At 40.0% G+C, this 19,189-nt stretch overlaps 1 protein-coding gene across 2 annotated transcripts in view; it reads right to left on the reverse strand.

The window, feature by feature from the left end:
* Positions 1–19,189, reverse strand: part of PCNX2 (pecanex 2) — a 309,056-nt gene that overhangs the window by 281,316 nt on the left and 8,551 nt on the right. For both annotated transcript variants that reach the window (XM_055424272.2, XM_088842460.1), the window contains exons 2-4: positions 2,293–2,498; positions 1,120–1,237; positions 394–430 (exon numbers count right to left, since the gene is read on the reverse strand). In XM_055424272.2, coding sequence (XP_055280247.2) covers positions 394–430; positions 1,120–1,237; positions 2,293–2,498 — 361 coding nt within the window. The remainder of the gene's footprint in view (positions 1–393; positions 431–1,119; positions 1,238–2,292; positions 2,499–19,189) is intronic.

Consider the following 19,189-nt stretch of genomic DNA (forward strand, 5'->3'; position numbering starts at 1 on the left):
GTTCAATCCCTGGTAGGAGAACTAGGATCCCACATGCCAGATGGTAAAGCCAAAAATTGAAAAAAAAAAGCAAGTATGTGTGTTAATGATGAATTTACCTATTTTATATCAGCTATTACGAGCTTTATGGAAAGAGGCATAGATTGGAGAAAGGACAATGAAATATGATCAATACAATATCACATTCTGAACACAGACATGATATAAAAATTCTGATAAGAAATAATTAAAATGAAGAGTTAAAGAAATGAACGTAAAATACAAATATACAATCTTAGGTATAGTTCTAAATCTTAATGACTTCATTGGCATTCGGCTTTATAAAAACTACTTTGTGTTTCACTGAGGATAATGCCGAGATAAAATATTGAATAATGAGAATGAGCACTCCACCTTTGAGATCTTCCACTGTTTCCTGCGCTGGCAGGTCCTAAATAAATGAAAGAACAAAAAGCAATCAATGACTCAGCTCCCTTGCTCACTTCCAGGCCGTCAGCAGACACAGAACAACAACCACTGTTTTTCCAAATGGCAGACGGGAAGAGACAATATAGTGTCCACTACACTGGACACTACATGTATGAGACAAACAGGTAGAAAAGACAGACCCTAAAATATACAGAGACACAGACATCCACCCAAGACCCCAGTGTTATGATAAAGGGGAGTTTGATAATAAGAAAGTAAGGAGACTAATAATGTGCTACTTTATACTGTAAGGAAGAGAGTCCAAGAAAGTGAATCTGGGGGGAAAAAAAGGTGATTTAAGTGTGATTTTATGTGGAGCTGAGGGAGCGGACTCCAGGGGAAGGCGCTGAAAATACGATGACTGAGATGGACGACAGACAGGACCAGGGAAGGGCAGTGCAGGTGTGTTTATGGGGTCTAGTCACGTGCAGTCCCAGCAGGGTGGGCGGACTGCAGAGGAGGCTGGTGGGTGTGCTTGGAGGATGTGATTAGGTGTTTATCTCATGGCCCAAGGGCGCCCCTCAGATCACTGCTACCCAAAGACAAGTATTGACAACCAGCACGTGTAAATTGCAGCCACTGCCACTGCACACTTCCGGAATCAACAATACAGCAGCATGAAGAGAGTGAAAGAGAAAACAGATCACTAACCAGGAGCCCAGAAGAGTGATGAGAGTTTACGCTCTGTCCTCCGGAGCTGCCGTGGAGAGGAGGCGTGGAGAGGGTTCGATCGGCTTCTTTTTTGCCGCTGTTAATCTGTCCATTATTGCTAACCCAGCATGAGAAACACAGGGGTAGTGATATTATAAAGCAGAAGTATGGCTCTTTCGGCATTAGTCCCTAAACAACTGTTCTCCTTGTTTCCACTTTGTCAAATTCATGCTATACACAACTGAATAGTACTTGGCCGTAAAAAAGAATAAAACAATGCCATTTGGAGCAACATTGGCGGACCTAGAGATTATCATACTGAGGGAAGTAAGTGAGAAAGAGAAGGACAAATACCATATGACATCACTTATATGTGGAACATAAAATATGACACAAATGAATTTATTTACAAAACAGAAAAAGACTCACAGACATAGAAAACAAACTTACAGCTATCAAACAGGAAAAGGAGAGGAATAAATTAGAAATTTGGGATTAACATATACACACTACTATATATAAAATAAATAAACAAGATCCTACTGCATAACAAAAGGAACTCAACTTGATATTTTGTAATAACCTATATGGGAAAAGAATCACTTTGTTGTACACCTCAAACTAATATAACATTGTAAATCAACTATACGTCCATAAATACATATACAAACAGAAAGGAAAAATCATGGTATACAACTTTACTTCTAAAAGCTAATAAACATTACTTTAAAATAAGACATGCTCTCTTAAAGAACTATCAGAAATAAGATCACGAATAGTGACGAATGCCCACATGAGAATTATCTTTAATATTTTAGTTCTACACAATGTATTACTTTTAAATCAACAAACACAAATTCCCTGAAAATACTCGCACGTGCTAAGCATTTAAATGATGAGACAGAAAGACTAAAGTAAAGTATTTTGTTATGCTAAGCCTAATGCAAATGAATTTCAGAGCATTGTATAAGGTCACATTAAACAGTCAATTAAACCATCTGGATCATCAACATTTTTTATGCCTAAGTGTATATGTAAATATAAGAAAAATGTACATATTTGTGTCTGACTCTCCTGGCATATTTTCATAAACACCAAATAAATGAGCAAAATTATTTTAATCAAGATTAAAACATTTAAATTATAATCTGATGCACTAATTAGAAATGTTACCTTGGATTTCTATGATTAGTTATATGGTCACCATTGGCCTCTTTGTCTTTACTTGGCTTTTCTTTCTTTCCAGAGGGTCTTTGCTGAATCACTTCTCCTTTATCAAACATGAGGTGTAGGCGATAACTGACCACTTTGATTATTGTGAATAATATGGTCACTGAACTGCAGTAAAAAAATACAGTGATGGCATCTGGAGGAAAAGCCTAGAGAAGAGAAAAGAAAGGGGAAAAAGTTATTTTCTTGTAGGATTATCTTTTATCTTATATATGAAAACATTTTTTAAGTATTTATTAAGCATAAATTTTGCCTGGAGAATCCCAGGGTCGGGAGAGCCTGGTGGGCTTCCGTCTATGGGGTCACACAGAGTCGGACACGACTGAAGTGACTTAGCAGCAGCAGCAGCAAGCATAAATTGGGCAAGGTTTCAAATTTTATTAGTTTTGTAACTTTTCCTTTTCTTAATACCCAAAGAGAAAGAGCTATTGCCTTTTTATCTTTTTAAAAAGTCTTTCTTATTTCTCAGGTTCTGCCACTAGCTGCAATGACCAAGATTTGATTTGTAGACAGGAACCTCACAGAATGAAAGATACACTATAGCAAGACTCTCCATTTCTACTGGCTCTTTTCTATAGTCAAATATGATCTTCCTGTGCACGTGGTCTTCAAGACCAGAGAAGGGCCTTTGAGATGTTATTTTCTTCAACAAAACACAAACACCCTTGCAGAGAACAAAGGAAAGGAGAAATAAATTTTAAAAAACCTGATTTCCCATAATATCATCACGCCATGGATTTTCCTAGTGGCATGATGTAGGCAAGGGCTCTATGAGAGTGTACTCTTTCTAAAACACAGAAGGATAATCCCACTCCTGGGCATATATCCAGAGAAGAATATGATCCAAAAGGATATATGCACCCCAGTGTTCACTGCAGCGCTGTTTACGATAGCCAAGACATGGAAGCAACCTAAATGTCTATCAACAGATGAAGGGAAAAAGAAAATGTGGTATATATGTGTATATAATGGAATATTATTTAGCCATTAAAAAGGATGGAATAATGCCAGCTGCAGTAAATTAGATGGATCTAGAGACTGCCATACTTAGTGAAGTCAGTAAAAGAGAAATATCATATGATATCCCTTATATGAGGAATCTAGAAAGAAATTATACAAATAAACTTATTTACAAACAGAAAGAGACTCACAGACTTAGAGAATGGATTTATGGTTACCAGAAGGGGAGGGGTAGTTAGGGAGTTTGGAGTCAACATGTACACACTGCTAAGTTTAAGATGGATAACCAACAAGAACCCGCTGTAGCACAGGGAACTCTCAATGTTCCGCAGCAACCTGGATGGGAGAGGAGTCTGGGGGAGAACGGATATATGTATATATGGCTGAGTCGCTCTGCTGTGCACCTGAAACTACCACAACATTGTTACTGGATATACTCCAATACAAAATAAAAAGTTCAAAAAAGCAAAAGGCAGGGGGATATTTCCAGCAGTAGCAAAGGATCTTCACATGGAGATAATGGTGAGGGTCAGTTTGATTCTGTCCAATCCCCTCAAGAAACAAGTATTAATAGAATCACTGAGATCCATTTAATTCTCCCCTCACATCTCTTCCTACTTCTCTCACAGACCATGAACCATGATGGGTTTTCCAGTCCTTCCTAAATGAAATTCTTATCTTCTGGGATAGAAATGAATCCCTGAGTGTCTCAAGATGATACTAAGGACTGTTTCAATAGAGTGAGACCTTTTTCATCAATGCACCTCCCAGAAGGAAATTAGAAAGACAGTGATGAGTCCAGTCTGTGCTGCAACATGGAACACAGGTAGGCTTGAAGACCACATGGCCTGGCCCCCTCTGGTCCCATGCAGCCTCTGCACAACTTGCCCTGGTCTTACCTGATAGTTTACCATCTAGGTAAGATCATTTCTAAACAGAATAATAATGGGTTATCGCTCAGATGTGTCCGACTCTTTATGACCCCATGGACTATACAGTCCATGGAATTCTCCAGGCCAGAATACTGGAGTGGGTAGCCTTTCCCTTCTCCAGGGGATCTTCCCAACCCAGGGATTGAACCCAGGTCTCCCGCATTGCAAGCGATTCTTTACCAGCTGAGCCATAAGGGAAGCCCAAACAGAATAGACAAACCAAAAGAACAACCAAGAAAGATCGCCAACAGGAAAAGTCAAAGTGACAAATTTTCATCAGCACTGGCTTGTTTTTATTTCATGGGGGGAAAAGTCCACAAATAAATATAAGCTCATAAATAAATGAATGAAAGAATGATTAAATAAGATAATATCAGACAGACAGATAATACATAAAGTCAGTTTCCCTCCCTGAAAGCAGACAAGTGTCACATTTACACACGTATCTCCTCATGAGAAGTTGTGAAGAACCTCAAGGAATGTATAGACAAATTAGGAAGACAGATAAAGAGGTCATTAACAGCCTTCATCACCTTTTTTAACCTGTATGTATAGTTCAGGTCTAAAATATATTTTTTAAATAGGCTAAAAGAAAAGAATGAAATAATGCCATCTGCAACAACATGGATGGACCTAGAGATTATCACACTAAGTGGAATAAGTCAGAAAGATATCACTTATGTGTGGAACCTAAAATAGGACACAAATGAACTTACCTATGAAACAGAAACAGACTCAGAGACATGGAGAACAGACTTGTGACTGTCAAGAGCGGTTGGGTGGGAGGAGGGATGGATTGGGTACCAGACGTGGGAGGGTGGAGAGAGGGAAACTTAAAGGAAGGTGGTCAAAACCTACAAGAGTAATAAGTACTAAGGATGTAGTGAACATGATGACTGCAATTAACAATGCTGTATGACACATAAGAGAGTTGTTAAGAGAGCAGGTCCTAAGAGTTCTCACCACAAGAATTCTGCTCTTCAGATGCAAATCAAAACCACAATGAGACACCATTTCACACCAATCAGAATGGCTGCTATCCAAAAGTCTACATGCAATAAATGCTGGAGAGGATGTGGAGAGAAAGGAACCCTCTTACACTGTTGGTGGGAATGCAAACTAGTAGAGCCACTATGGAGAACAGTGTGGAGATTCCTCAGAAAACTGGAAATAGAACTGCCATATGATCCAGCAATCGCACTCCTGGGCATACACACCGAGGAAACCAGAATTGAAAGAGACACATGTACTCCAGTGTTCACTGCAGCACTGTTTATAATAGCCAGGACATGGAAGCAACCTAGATGTCCATCTGCAGACGAATGGATAAGAAAGCTTTGGTACATATACACAATGGAGTATTATTCAGCCATTAAAAAGAATACATTTGAATCAGTTCTAATGAGGTGGATGAAACTGGAGCCTATTATACAGAGTGAAGTAAGCCAGAAAGAAAAACACCAATACAGCATACTAACGCATATATATGGAATTTAGAAAGATGCAAATGATAACCCTGTATACAAGACAGCAAAAGAGACACAGATGTATAGATCAGTCTTTGGGACTCTGTGGGAGAGGGTGAGGGTGGGATGATTTGGGAGAATGGCATTGAAACACATGTGTTGTCATATGTGAAATGAATCACTAGTTCAGGGTCAATGCATGTTATAGGATGCTCGGGGCTGGCATGCAGGGATGACCCAGAGGGAGGATAAAGGGAGGAGGGAGGTGGGAGGGGCGTTCAGGAGGGGGAACTTATGTAAACCCGGGGTGAACTCATGTCAATGTATGGCAAAACCAACCAATATAATATTGTAAAATAATTTGCCCCCAATAAAAAATTAATTAATTACAAAAAAAAAAGAATTCTGCTCTTCTCTTTTTACTGTATCCATTGTATATATGAGATGCTCAGTGTTAACTAAGCCCATGTTTTGTTGTGATCATCATTTCACAATATATGTAAATCAAACCGTTAGGATGTACATCTTAAATGTTGTTAATTATTATTCCATAAAAGTAGGGGGAAAAGAAGGAAGATTTTTTAAAAGTTTTTAATAAAAAATAAATCCCAGCAGGGCTTCCCTGGTGGCTCAGCGGTAGAGAATCCACCAGACAATGCAGGAGGTGCAGGTTCGATCCCTAGTCCAGGAAGATCCCACATGCCTCAGAGCAGCTAAGTCTGGGAACCACAACTACAGAGGGCACCCACTCGAGAGCCTATGCTCTGCAACAAGAGAAGCCATCATAATGAGAAGCCTGAGCCCCACATCTGGAGAGTAGCTCCCGCTCACCACAGCTAGAAAAAAGACCACACAGCACCAAAGACCCGGAACAGCCATAAATAAATAAAAAATTTTAATAAATAAATCCCAGCAAATGTCTATGAGAACAGATTAGCAAACTGCCATATACAAATTACATTCAAAAGCTGTTTGAACTATAATGTAACTTGGGTTTCATAGTATTCCAGTTAGCAGTGGTAGCAAAGAAAGTGCTCGCAAATACACATGGACTCCCCTGGATTTCCCAGCCTCCCTTGCAGTCTGGTGGGGGCCATGTGCCTACTTTTGGCCAATGGACTATGAGCAGAAGTAGTCAGTGTCACTTCTAAGCCTAAACAATTATAAGCTGGGTGCTTCCTCCATGCCCTTCTCCTCTTTAGCTGATCATGTCAGAAGTCATGATTTCCCAGATCTGTCCACAAGATGATACAGCTTCTTCAGCCTGGGCTCCTGGGTGACTCTGTAGAACAAGGGCCTTACAGACCCCGGATGGACATATAACAGAAGCGAGAAATAAACTTTTGATTCATTGAACCACTGAGATTTGGGGTGTGGCACCTAGCATGGCTTCACCTAAATGAATGTAGGGGTTCCATTTTATGAGGAAGCGTCCATTCAAATCAGATTAGAGATAAAACTCTAAGGAATTGGGAAAAGAAGACTAGGGAAGAAGGACGAGAGAGAAAAGATTACATATGGATACTGGGGAAATTCATTTGGAAAAAACCTGATTTGCAACAATAAGAAGAGATATTACTTTTCAGTGCATCCTCATACCTATGGGCTACAGCATAAGCTTAGTAATGCTGAAATTAAGAGAAGGCAACAAGTTAGAATTTGAAGTTAACATGAGTATCAGTAACTAGTTTGCAGCTCAGGTAAGAACAGTTCCTGTCTCACCCTCAATGAAGGACCACTTAGAACTTTGTCACATCACCAGAAAGCCCCTACACCACACCAGACTGTAGAGATACACGTTTTACTGAAACTTTCTTTGGAGATAGGAAAGATGTCATAGCATGTGACACATGGCACATTACTCTTCCCCAAATTCTCTGCTCTAATGAGTGTTTTAAAAACCTCTCCCTTCAGCAGACCCTCCAAACGGAATGAGCATCTTCTCTGTTTATTATTCAATAAAACAATAAATGACATCAGTGAGATGTCCCCTTTTATTATTAATCTTTTGGTATTTATTTATGTGGCTTGCCAGGTCTTAGCTGCAGCATGCAGGGTCTTCGATCTTCCTTGTGGCATCAGGGTCTTTTCACTGCAGCATATGATCTCTTAGTTTCAGCATGTGGGATCTCGTTCCCTGACCTGGTATTAAACCTGGGACCCCTGCCTTAGGAGTTCGGAGGCTTAGCCACTGGACCACCAGGGAAGTTTCCAAATGTTCCCTTTTTATGCTATATAAATAAGCTCTGCTCAGGTTCCCCCAATTCTACATTCCCAGGGAGGTCACTGAAAATTATTTTCACGGCCATTTTACTGCTGATCTCATCATGCTCAATCAACAAAAATCTCCAGCTTCTAGAATTTTCTCTCACATAAGTGTACATGCAGGGAAAGGACTTTGTCCTTTAGGAAGGACTTTGTCATGAATGAGCAGTTTTATATTCATGCTTAATTTCCACCCCAAATCTCTCCCCCAATATAAGGTATATTCAGATTTTGAATAGAGGTTTACTTGCTCTAAGGTAAATCATAATTCTCTCTCCTTTCCATGAACTTACCATTTGAACACATCTTTACTAACAATAAGAGGCAACATTTTTTCAAAAGTATATCCTTGGCCAAAGATAAGCTACATGTCATTTTCTGATCCATTACTAGGATAACTAGTCATATCATCATTTGACTGAACTTTTTTCCAACAAAATTCATGAAAAATAACATGTTACCAACTAAGCATTATGAATACAATAGTTCGCATTTCTTGCTAAACTGGGTTTCTCAGAAGCACCTGTCTGTGTGTATACCCAAATAGTTCATAGCTCTCCCCGTGGGACCCACCTCTGTTCCTTCTACTCAGAGCTCTGGTTCTTTCAGTCACCATTCCTTTTTTTTTTTATATATCCTTTTATTGTGGCAAAATAAATATAACAAAATTTACCATCTTAACCATTTCAAAATGTACAGTTCAGGGGCATCAAGTCCACTCGTAGTGTTTTGCAACCATCACCACCATCCCTCCAGAGAGTCTTTTCATCTTCCCAAACTGATGAACTGAGCTTTCCGTGGGAGCTGACAAAGCCACATTCAGGGAGAAGTCTCGAGAAGTTGCTGACTCATCGCGAGGAGTCAGGCTCCCACACTAGCTGCTTGGTAAGCGCTCCTGAGATGACACTTTGGGCCTTGTGAGGGAGAGAGGATCCTGAAGTAGTGACATCACATGAGGAGACCAGCGGCACAAGAGGCACTGGATGATGGAAAGGGGACCAATGGCCCCAACCTCCTGAGTCAGAGCAAGGAAAGGGCTTAAAGAATCAGGCCTGGTGGTGGGCATGCGGGTGTACTTCTGTGCAAAACGGGAGTGGAGATTTCTAAGAAGGGAAGATTTTCTGATAACCAAGGGATATGAGAAGATCCGTATGCCTCTTTCTTGGCATCAACCTGCTTCTCCAGTTCCTCGCAGATGGAGACAGCGAGGCCCTCCGTGCATCCCATTCTTCGGCTAACCACAGCCTGGCCGCTGACCTGGGGGCAAGTCTTTCTGCCGACACACCAGCCACTGCAGGTGGGACAGCTGAGTCTTTCTGGCATTCAGCACAGTATCCATAGACAGCCTCAATGTCATCTTCCTATAGGACACACCCTACTCCTAAATGCACACCATTATATTACGACCCATGGATGCTCAAACTGACCCATCTCTGGCCAGCATCTAAAAGTTTAATCCCAAAGCCTTTCAACATGACCCTAGTATTCTTCAACAGTTTCTCTGACTTTAGGCTCCTCTTGTATGTTTTCTGGCCCAAACCTAGAACGGGCCATTTCTCCAAAGAATCCTACCATCTTTAAGAAGGAAATGGTACTTAAAGACCAGAATCTGACTGTGAGATTTGTGCATCTTTATTGGGTTAGCAAAATCACTGCGGATGCTGATTGGAGCCATTAAATTAAAAGACGCTTACTCCTTGGAAGGAAAGTTATGACCAACCTAGATAGTATATTAAAAAGCAAAGACATTACTTTGCCAACAAAGGTCCATCTAGTCAAGGCTATGGTTTTTCCAGTGGTCATGTATGGATGTGAGAGTTGGACTGTGAAGAAAGTTGATCACCGAAGAATTGATGCTTTTGAACTGTGGTGTTGGAGAAGACTCTTGAGAGTCCCTTGTACTGCAAGGAGATTCAACCAGTTCATTCTAAAGGAGATCAATCCTGGGTGTTCATTGGAGGGACTGATGCTAAAGCTGAAACTCCAATACTTTGGCTACCTCATGCGAAGAGTTGACTCACTGGAAAATACTCTGATGCTGGGAGGGATTGGGAGTGGGAGGGGACGAGGCGACAGAGAATGAGATGGCTGGATGGCATCACCGACTCGATGGAGATGAGTTTGAGTGAACTCCGGGAGTTGGTGATGGACAGGGAGGCCTGGCGAGCTGTGATTCATGGGGTCGCAAAGAGTCGGTCACAACTGAGCGACTGAACTGAACTGATTAGGTTATCATTGATTTTAGGTGTTTTGTTGTTCAGTTGCTTCGCGACACCCTTCACGACCCCATGAACTACAGCACTCCAGACTACCCTGTTCTTCACTATCTCCTGGAGTTTGCTCAAACTCATGTTCACTGAGTGATGCCATCCAACCATCTCATCCTCTGTCACTCCTTTCTCCTCTTGGCCTCAATCTAAATAGAGCTAAAAATATGCATTTTTTAGAAAAAAAAACCTCATGATATCAGATGGGTATTTCCAATTCAAACGGTAGATTACAAGGTTCTATGTAACTTCTGTGATTTCATTTGTACCTGTTTTCTCTTATTGCTGAACTCTTGATTACTAATCACAGTTTCTTATTGTCATCATCGATTGATAAATATAATAATTTCAAAATAATAATATAAAATCTTTTTTATGACAATAAGATAACCAAATGCAATTTAAGATGTTTTTGGTGTTTTTATCTTTAGGTTATATTCCAGTAGGCCTAGAAAGTCCGTGTTTAAAGTCATTTGAAATAGTTTTTGCTTGAGTATGCCACCGGACTATCAAATAAGAGTCATTCCTTTTTCCCAGCTCTGTTGATATCCTCCAGTCTATTTCCTCTGCTGCTGCTAAGTCACTTCAGTCGCGTCCGACTCTGTGTGACCCCACAGACGGAAGCCCACCAGGCTCCCCCGTCCCTGGGATTCTCCAGGCAAGAACACTGGAGTGGGTTGCCACTTCCTTCTCCAATGTGTGAAAGTGAAAAGTGAAAGTGAAGTCGCTCAGTCGTGTCCGACCCTTAGCGACCCCACGGACTGCAGCCTACCAGGCTCCTCCACCCATGGGATTTTCTAGGCAATAGTACTGGAGTGGCTTGCCATTGCCTTCTACTTTTCTTAATTAATTTATCCTTTTATTGTGTCTTCTTAAAAACAAAACAGTAAATGCTTTCTATTTCCTTCCTAATTTTTAGCCTAATTTTATCTTCTGTTCTTTTTCTACTTATTGATAGACCCTAGAGATCACTCCATACCAGTCTACTGTCCCATTCCCTTTTTCACACTGCATAGTAGTCCACTTTGGAAGTACCATATATAATTCATTAACCCATTCCCTATCAATTGATACCTATTTCTAGTCTTTTATTATAACAAATTGTGATCCATCTTATACATATATCCCTCTGAATTTCTGAGAATGGTTATTTGTTTAAAGTATATTAGGTATTACCTTTTAAATCTTTGCAACTCAGATATGCCAAAACATTATTTTAATATATATTTTTCTTAGATTATTATTAAAATAATCATTCATGTGTTTATTGAAAACATATGTATGTATATATATTTCTCTGTCAGTTGTCTATTTTTGTCCCTTTTCGAAGTGTTTACATTTTTATTATTTATTCTTAATTATTCATTCAAAGATGGTCAGTTCCATGAGGACAAGACCAGGTCTATCTTGTTCTACATTATTCTCTCAACATCTAGCCTGGTATGTAGCAAATAGCTGCTCAAAAATCTTGGTGAATAAATAAACATTTATGATAGCTATGCATGTCTACATGTTGTATTTTTTCTCCATTTAATAATTTTACAACCTTAGAGAAGCTACTCAGTTCAGTTCAGTTGCTCAGTCATGTCCAACTCTTTGCGACCCCATGAATCACAGCACGCCAGGCCTCCCTGTCCATCACCAACTCCCTGAGTTCACCCAAACCCATGTCCATTGAGTCGGTGATGCCATCCAACCATCTCATCCTCTGTCTTCCCCTTCTCCTCCTGCCCTCAATCTTTCCCAGCATCACGGTCTTTTCAAATGAGTCAGCTCTTCACATCAGGTGGCCAAAGTATTGGAGTTTCAGCCTCAGCATCAGTCCTTCCAATGAACACCCAGGACTGATCTCCTTTAGGATGGACTGGTTGGATCTCCTTGCAGTCCAAGGGACTCTCAAGAGTCTTCTCCAACACCACAGTTCAAAAGCATCAATTCTTCGGCGATCAGCTTTCTTCACAGTCCAACTCTCACATCCATACATGACCACGGGAAAAAGCATAGCCTTGACTAGACGGACCTTTGTTGACAAAGTAATGTTTCTGCTTTTTAATATGCTGTCTGGTAGGACACGACTGAGCAACTTCACTTTCACTTTTCACTTTCATGCATTGGAGAAGGAAATGGCAACCCACTCCAGTGTTCTTGCCTGGAGAATCCCAGGCACGGGGGAGCCTGGTGGGCTGCTGTCTTTGGGGTCGCAGAGTCGGACACGACTGAAGTGACTTAGCAGTAGGTTCATCATAACTTTCCTTCCAAGGAGTAAGCGTCTTTTAATTTCATGGCTGCAATCACCATCTGCAGTGATTTTGGAGCCCCCAAAAAATAAAGTCAGCCACTGTCTCCACTGTTTCCCCATCTCCACTGTTTCCCCCATGAAGTGATGGGACCAGATGCCATGATCTTAGTTTTCTGAATGTTGAGCTTTGAGCCAACTTTTTCACTCTCCTCTTTCACTTTCAAGAGGCTCTTTAGGTCTTCTTCACTTTCTTCCATAAGGGTGGTGTCATCTGCATATCTGAGGTTACTGATATTTCTCCCGGCAATTTAGCCTTCATAAATATCTATTTCTGCTGTGAAATGGGAATAATAGCTCCTAACAGGATTGCTAACTATTGCACTAATATATTTTCTGGTACTTAATAAGCACCCAAATGCTCGTTTCACTTATCACCATCACCATTATCATCATCATCAATGCCATGGAATAATAAATTCAGATACAGTGTTTTGAAGTGAGTAAAGAGCTACAGAGAAAATGTTTTTATTGCTTGCCTAGACAGTGAGAAATGTTAATATAAAATAAGAAAAAAATAACTATGAAATAAACCCAACAGTTGTTTTCTTGGTAAAATATTTGTTTCAAGGATGTTTCTTATTTTCCGATTTTTATTCTTCCCTGATTAAGTATTGCATTGTAATCTTTTTTTCTTTTAAACTTTTAAATATATACTGGAGTATATAGCCTATTAACAATGTTGTGATAGTTTCAGGTGGACTGCAAAGGGATTCAGTCATACATATACATGTATCCATTCTCCCTCAAACTCCCCTCCCATCCAAGCTGCCACATGCAAAGTTCCCTATACAATAGGACCTTGTCGGTTATCCATTTTAAATATAGCAGTGTGTATGTGTTTATCCCAAACTCCCTAACTATCCCTTCCCCCATCCTTATCATATGACGTTCCTCATATGTTGAATCTAAAAAGAAATTATACAAATGAACTTATTTACAAAACAGACACAGACACACAGACTTCAAGTTGTAGTCTTTAAAGGAAGAATAAGTTATCAAAAGATTAGGAATACCAGTAGGGAATAAGTATTAGCTCTCTTCATTTTCTTTTGAGATGACAAATTTTGGAAAAAGGAATTAAACATATATATAACCCAATATAAAAAATTCCCAAGGTCCCTCACAGTGCCAACATTTCTATATTTGTTTTCTGTATTTAAGATCAGCAAAGAGTAGGACACGACTGAGCGACTGAACTGAACTGAAAATCAATAAATGAGGTAAAATCAGTCAATGGTCTTCTCATTTTAAATCCAAGTTTCCTATGATGGGGAAAAGATTATATTTATTACATAGATGAAATAAATATTCTCTTTAATTGCCATCTAAGTAGTGAAACAAAGGTTGTCACAGAAACAACAGCATAATTTGAACTTTAAGGCAATTCAATACTAGGAGTAACACCTTGGTTTTCAAGCTGCGTTTTTAATGATCTGAATCCAGGCCACCACACTGCAGTGGGTATACTGAAATGGAACTGACCACAGACACTCTTCCAAAATTGTGAATTCCCACATGAGTTAGATTTCATTAATGGGAAGAGTGATCTGATTATCCACTGTGGATGAAGCAGCACTCCGGGGACCCCAGGGGAATTCAAATCGCATCCTCATCCTCAAGAGTCCTCCAGACTTGAGGAAGGATAGGTCTCCCTGGACTCCACATCGCTCTCTAGATATTGCCCTGCACTCTCTCTCACTCCCTGCATGAAAGCATGGTCTTTTCCACCTGTCTTCACTTCTTCACCTCCCACTGCTTCTTAAACCCACAGCAATCAGCCTGCTACTGCGCAACACTCCACTGGAAACGTTCCTGTCAGCATCCCTAAAGACAACACTGCTCCAGTGCTCTGAGCAGCACTCCACACCGTGCTCGCGCGCGGCCGCTCTCTCCTCGCTCTGCCCCCCAGAGGCCGCGCTCCCAGCTCGCCCGGCCTCACTCGCTCCTCCTCTGTGCCTCGCACCCGAGTCTGCGGCTCCCGCGCCGCTTCTCTCTCCCTGCGTGCTCTCACGCAGCCCTTGGCATCAGCATAATCTCTGTAACTGATGATTTTCTAAGCCACATCTCTAGCTTAGACTGCTTTTCTAAGCTCCCCGCACCTATATCCAACCGGTCAATAGTTTCTCTGCTTTGATATCTAAGAGGAAAGCCCAAGCTAACGTGTCTGAAATGAGGCATTTGGTTTCAAGTCCTTTCTCATCACTGTCCTCTCCTACCAACCATTTCCCATCTCAGTCAATGGTACCCCGTATACCCATTGCTCAAACCAATTAACTGGGCATCACCCTTGATTCCCACCTTTACATTTGTTTCTCCACCCCAAAGTGAATGCATCACTAAATCTTATCAAACTAGACCACATTTATCCATCTTTACTGCCAACATTATCTCTGGGCTGGACTAGTGAAAACAGCCTCCAAACCTCCCACGTCTATCTTGTTCTTTCCTGAATCTAATCTTCACTCAAGAGCCAGAGACATTTTTTGATAAAGTAAAATGGCATATCTTTTCAATGTGTTTTTTACCTTGTTCTATACCTCTCAAAATTATTAAATCAACAAGGATGGAGGAAAAATATTAGAATTAAATAATCACAGATGAGCTTAATCATATATCAAATTGATAGCATAACCATAAAAACAAATCAAAAAAATAAAAATAAGGAATTAATTCTATACAAATACTGAATTACTACATTGTAAACCTGAAACTAATGTGACATTGTATGTCAATTATATCTCAATAAAATTGTTTAAAGAATTAATCCAAGTAACTTTAGAAAACAGTACTCTCACAGCACATTATTGGTGTGTTCTTAAAGTAACAGTAACAATAGTAATAATAATAAAAATCAGAAAACTCTCATGAACTTAACCAAAAGATTTTGTTTTGGTAGAGGTATGGGAGTGTGTATATATATATGTATAATGGTGTATTACTCACTCATAAATGAGTAATATAATGGCATGTATATGTATAATGGTATATTATTCACCCATAAAAAGAATGAAATTCTACCATTTGCAATAACATAGACGAACTTAGAGTGTACTGTGTTTCAGCGAAATATGTCAGACAAAGAAATACAAATACTGTATTATATAACCTATATGTGGAATCTAAAAAATAAACCAAATGAATGGATAGAGCAAAACAGAAGCAAACTCACAGACAGACAGAACAAACTCATAGCTACCAGTGAGGAGAGGGAAAGAGGAAGGGCAATATAGCGGTATGGAACTGAGAAGTGCAAGCTACTGTGTATAAAACAGATGAGCAACAAGGATATATTATGCAGCACAGGGAATTATAGCCATTATTTTATAGGTTTTAATGGAATATAATCTGTAAAAATACTGAATCACTATGCTATATACCCGAAACTAAAATAAAATTATAAATCAACGATACTTCATTTAAAAAAAAATTTAGTTTGGAGATAAATAAAATATTTAATTTTTTTAAAATAATGATGGTAGGAATGAATTATATCCATTGAATAAAAAAAAAATTATGAGACCACACTAATAAGCATGACAAAACTATAGGGCAGAGGGAAAAGGAAAGCCTTTCTTCACAGAAAAATACCTAACCAATAAATAGAAAATCACCATTTTGCAGCCATCATTAAGGTAATTATTTTAGCCAAGCATCATTAATTTATGGTACAATCATGAATGACAATTTTGAGGGGTGATATGTGGGGGCTTCCCTGGTAGCTCAGAAGGCAAAGAATCGGCCTACACTGCAGGAGACCTGGATTCAATTCTTGGGTTGGGAAGATCCCTTGGAGAAGGGCATGGCAACCCACTCCAGCATTCTCGCCTGGAGAATCCCATGGACAGAAGAGCCTGGCGGGCTACAGTCCATGGGGTTGCAAAGAGTCAGAGATGACTGAGTGACTTTCACTTTGACTTTATAATAACATGTACAATCTCCAGGTTTCCTCTCCCAGATTACTTGTTAAATACAAGGGGAAACCAGGTGGGTACCTTTACACTAAAGAAATCTGACCAACACCATCTTTACCAATGACCAAACTTAACAGCACTAACAATGGGGGAAATGACATTGGGTGGCTCTGATGTGATCAGGACGAGACACATCACTTAGGTAGTATTCATGCCAAAACATGCATAATCCCACATCTAATCTCAAGGATGCAATAAAAAAGGATCAAAATTGTGGGACATTCTACAAAACGACTTTCACTGGCACAAAAGCAAAAACAAAGAAAAAAGACTTGAAGAACATGTTCTAGAATAAAGGACAGAGACATCACAACTAAAAACAACGTGCACTCCTTGATCGAAACTCAGAGCCAGAAAAACAAAACTAAAAGCCCAGCTAGGCAGGACATTATTGGCATAACTAGTGAAATTTGCATGAGAACTAAATATTTGACAAAGCATTATATCAATGTTTATGAGTGTGACAATTATGTGAGAGAATGTTTTTTTCCTGAAGAGATACCTGATGAAGTTTCTAGAGGGAAGTGTCTTGATGTCTGTAATTATTCTCAAATGATTCAGCAAATGACAGTGATGAAGTAAACGTGGCAAAACAGTGAGAACTGGTAACTCAAAATGAAAGGTATATAGTATTCATATTCCTTGTGCTATATCTGTAACTTTTCTGTAGATGAGGGATTTTTCAAAAATAAAAATTGAGGGATAAAAAAATAATATCCTACCTCAAAGTTGACTAAAAAATAACTCATCACTGTATCTCACCATGCTGAGGAAAAATCCCCACACTCCTTCCCATGGTCTACTATCTTGGTTTGACTAGCTCTTAATCACTCAACAGACTCCAGATTAGAAATTCTTTCCTTTGCAAAGCCCTTCTAAACACCAAAGCCAGGAAGAGGCCTTCCATCTTTACTGTAAAGCATCTTGCACTTCCCTTGAAATAAGTTATCATTGTGTTATTTATATCTGTTTATCTTTACCAGTTAACAAGGAGAAATACCAATGTATCATTAGCCTGTTATTTCCCCAGTATCCAGCTGAACACTTGGTACTTTGATGTAGTAGACATAGGGCCAACAAATAGGTCCAGTTCTTTTCTGGACACACAGTAGGACTGTACTTTCCACTGCCCTTGGAGTACAGGAAAGTCCTGATGAAGAAAAGTCTGAGTGCAATGGGCATGTAGCCTGGAAATCGACATGCCTGTGATAAGCAGGACTCCCTCCTAACCATGCTCTCCATTCCCGACTAACCATGTTGGACATACAAATTTTTAAAAAATGGTAAAACCAAGGAGATTTTGAAGTTGTTACATCAGCACAAATTAGCATATTCTGACTGCTATATACATATTCAAATACTGAAAGAAACAATTCAAATAGACAATGTTAAATATCATCTGAAAAACTTAAAATAATCTTCATAGTTTAAGTCTCTCAGTCATGTCTGACTCTTTGTGACCCCACAGACTGTAACCTGCCAGACTCCTCTGTCCATGGAATTCTCCAACCAAGAATCCTGGAGTGGGTAGCCATTTCCTTCTCCAGGGGATCTTCCCAAACCAGGGATCACACCAGGTCTCCTGCCCTGCCATCAGATTCTTTACCATCTGAGCCACGAGCTGAAGCTCTAGTCTTCATAGGGGACAGGTCAAATAAATCACTCTTTACTCACCCAGTGGCATACCATGCTGACATTAAAAATAATGAAGTAGTTCTTCACGGAATGCTCTCCAAAATAAAGTGGAAATGGTAAAGTGGAAAAAACAAAAAGATGTAGTACAGATAAATGGCTGCACACAAAATAGTGAACTGGAAGTGCTGACCGAAGAGCCAAGGTAGGATAGATATCAGATACCAGGACAACTTCTGGAAAAAAGCACATCCAGAAACTTCTAAATAGGTTATGACAATGAGCAAGATGACCCTTCATGGGAAATAGATGGGAAAACAGTGGAAACAGTAACTGACTTTATTTTTCTGGGCTCCAGAATCACTGCGGATGCAGGTTGCAGCCATGAAATTAAAAGACACTTACTCCTTGGAAGGAAAGTTATGACCAACCTAGACAGTATATTAAAAAGCAGAGACATTACTTTGCCAACAAAGTCCGTCTAGTCAAGGCTATGGTTTTTCCAGTGGTCATGTATGGATGTGAGAGTTGGACTGTGAAGAAAGCTGATCGCCGAAGAATTGATGCTTTTGAACTGTGGTGCTGGAGAAGACTCTTGAGAGTCCCTTGGACTGCAAGGAGATCCAACCAGTCCATTCTAAAGGAGATCAATCCTGTGTGTTCATTGGAAGGACTGATGCTAAAGCTGAAACTCCAATTCTTTGGCCACCTCATGCGACAAGTTGACTCACTGGAAAAGACTCTGATGCTGGGAAGGATTGGGGGTGGGAGGAGAAGGGGACTACAGAGAATGAAATGGCTGGATGGCATCACCGACTCGATGGACATGAGTTTGAGTGAACTCCCGGAGTTGGTGATGGACAGGGAGGCCTGGAACACTGTGATTCATGAGGTCGCAAAGAGTCAGACACGACTGAGCGACTGAACTGAACTGAAGATGACCCTAAAACCCCTCACCCAAAGTGAGGATGTAATAGAGTCCAGAATGAGAGGACTCATGAAGATTGTCAGAGGGCCCCATTGGTATTCAGTGAGCCCTGTGTATCTC

Source organism: Moschus berezovskii, chromosome 12 (genome assembly GCF_049115385.1).
Source record: "Moschus berezovskii isolate FMDL1 chromosome 12, NW_MosBer_1.0, whole genome shotgun sequence".
In the NCBI taxonomy this organism is placed as follows: Eukaryota; Metazoa; Chordata; class Mammalia; order Artiodactyla; family Moschidae; genus Moschus; species Moschus berezovskii.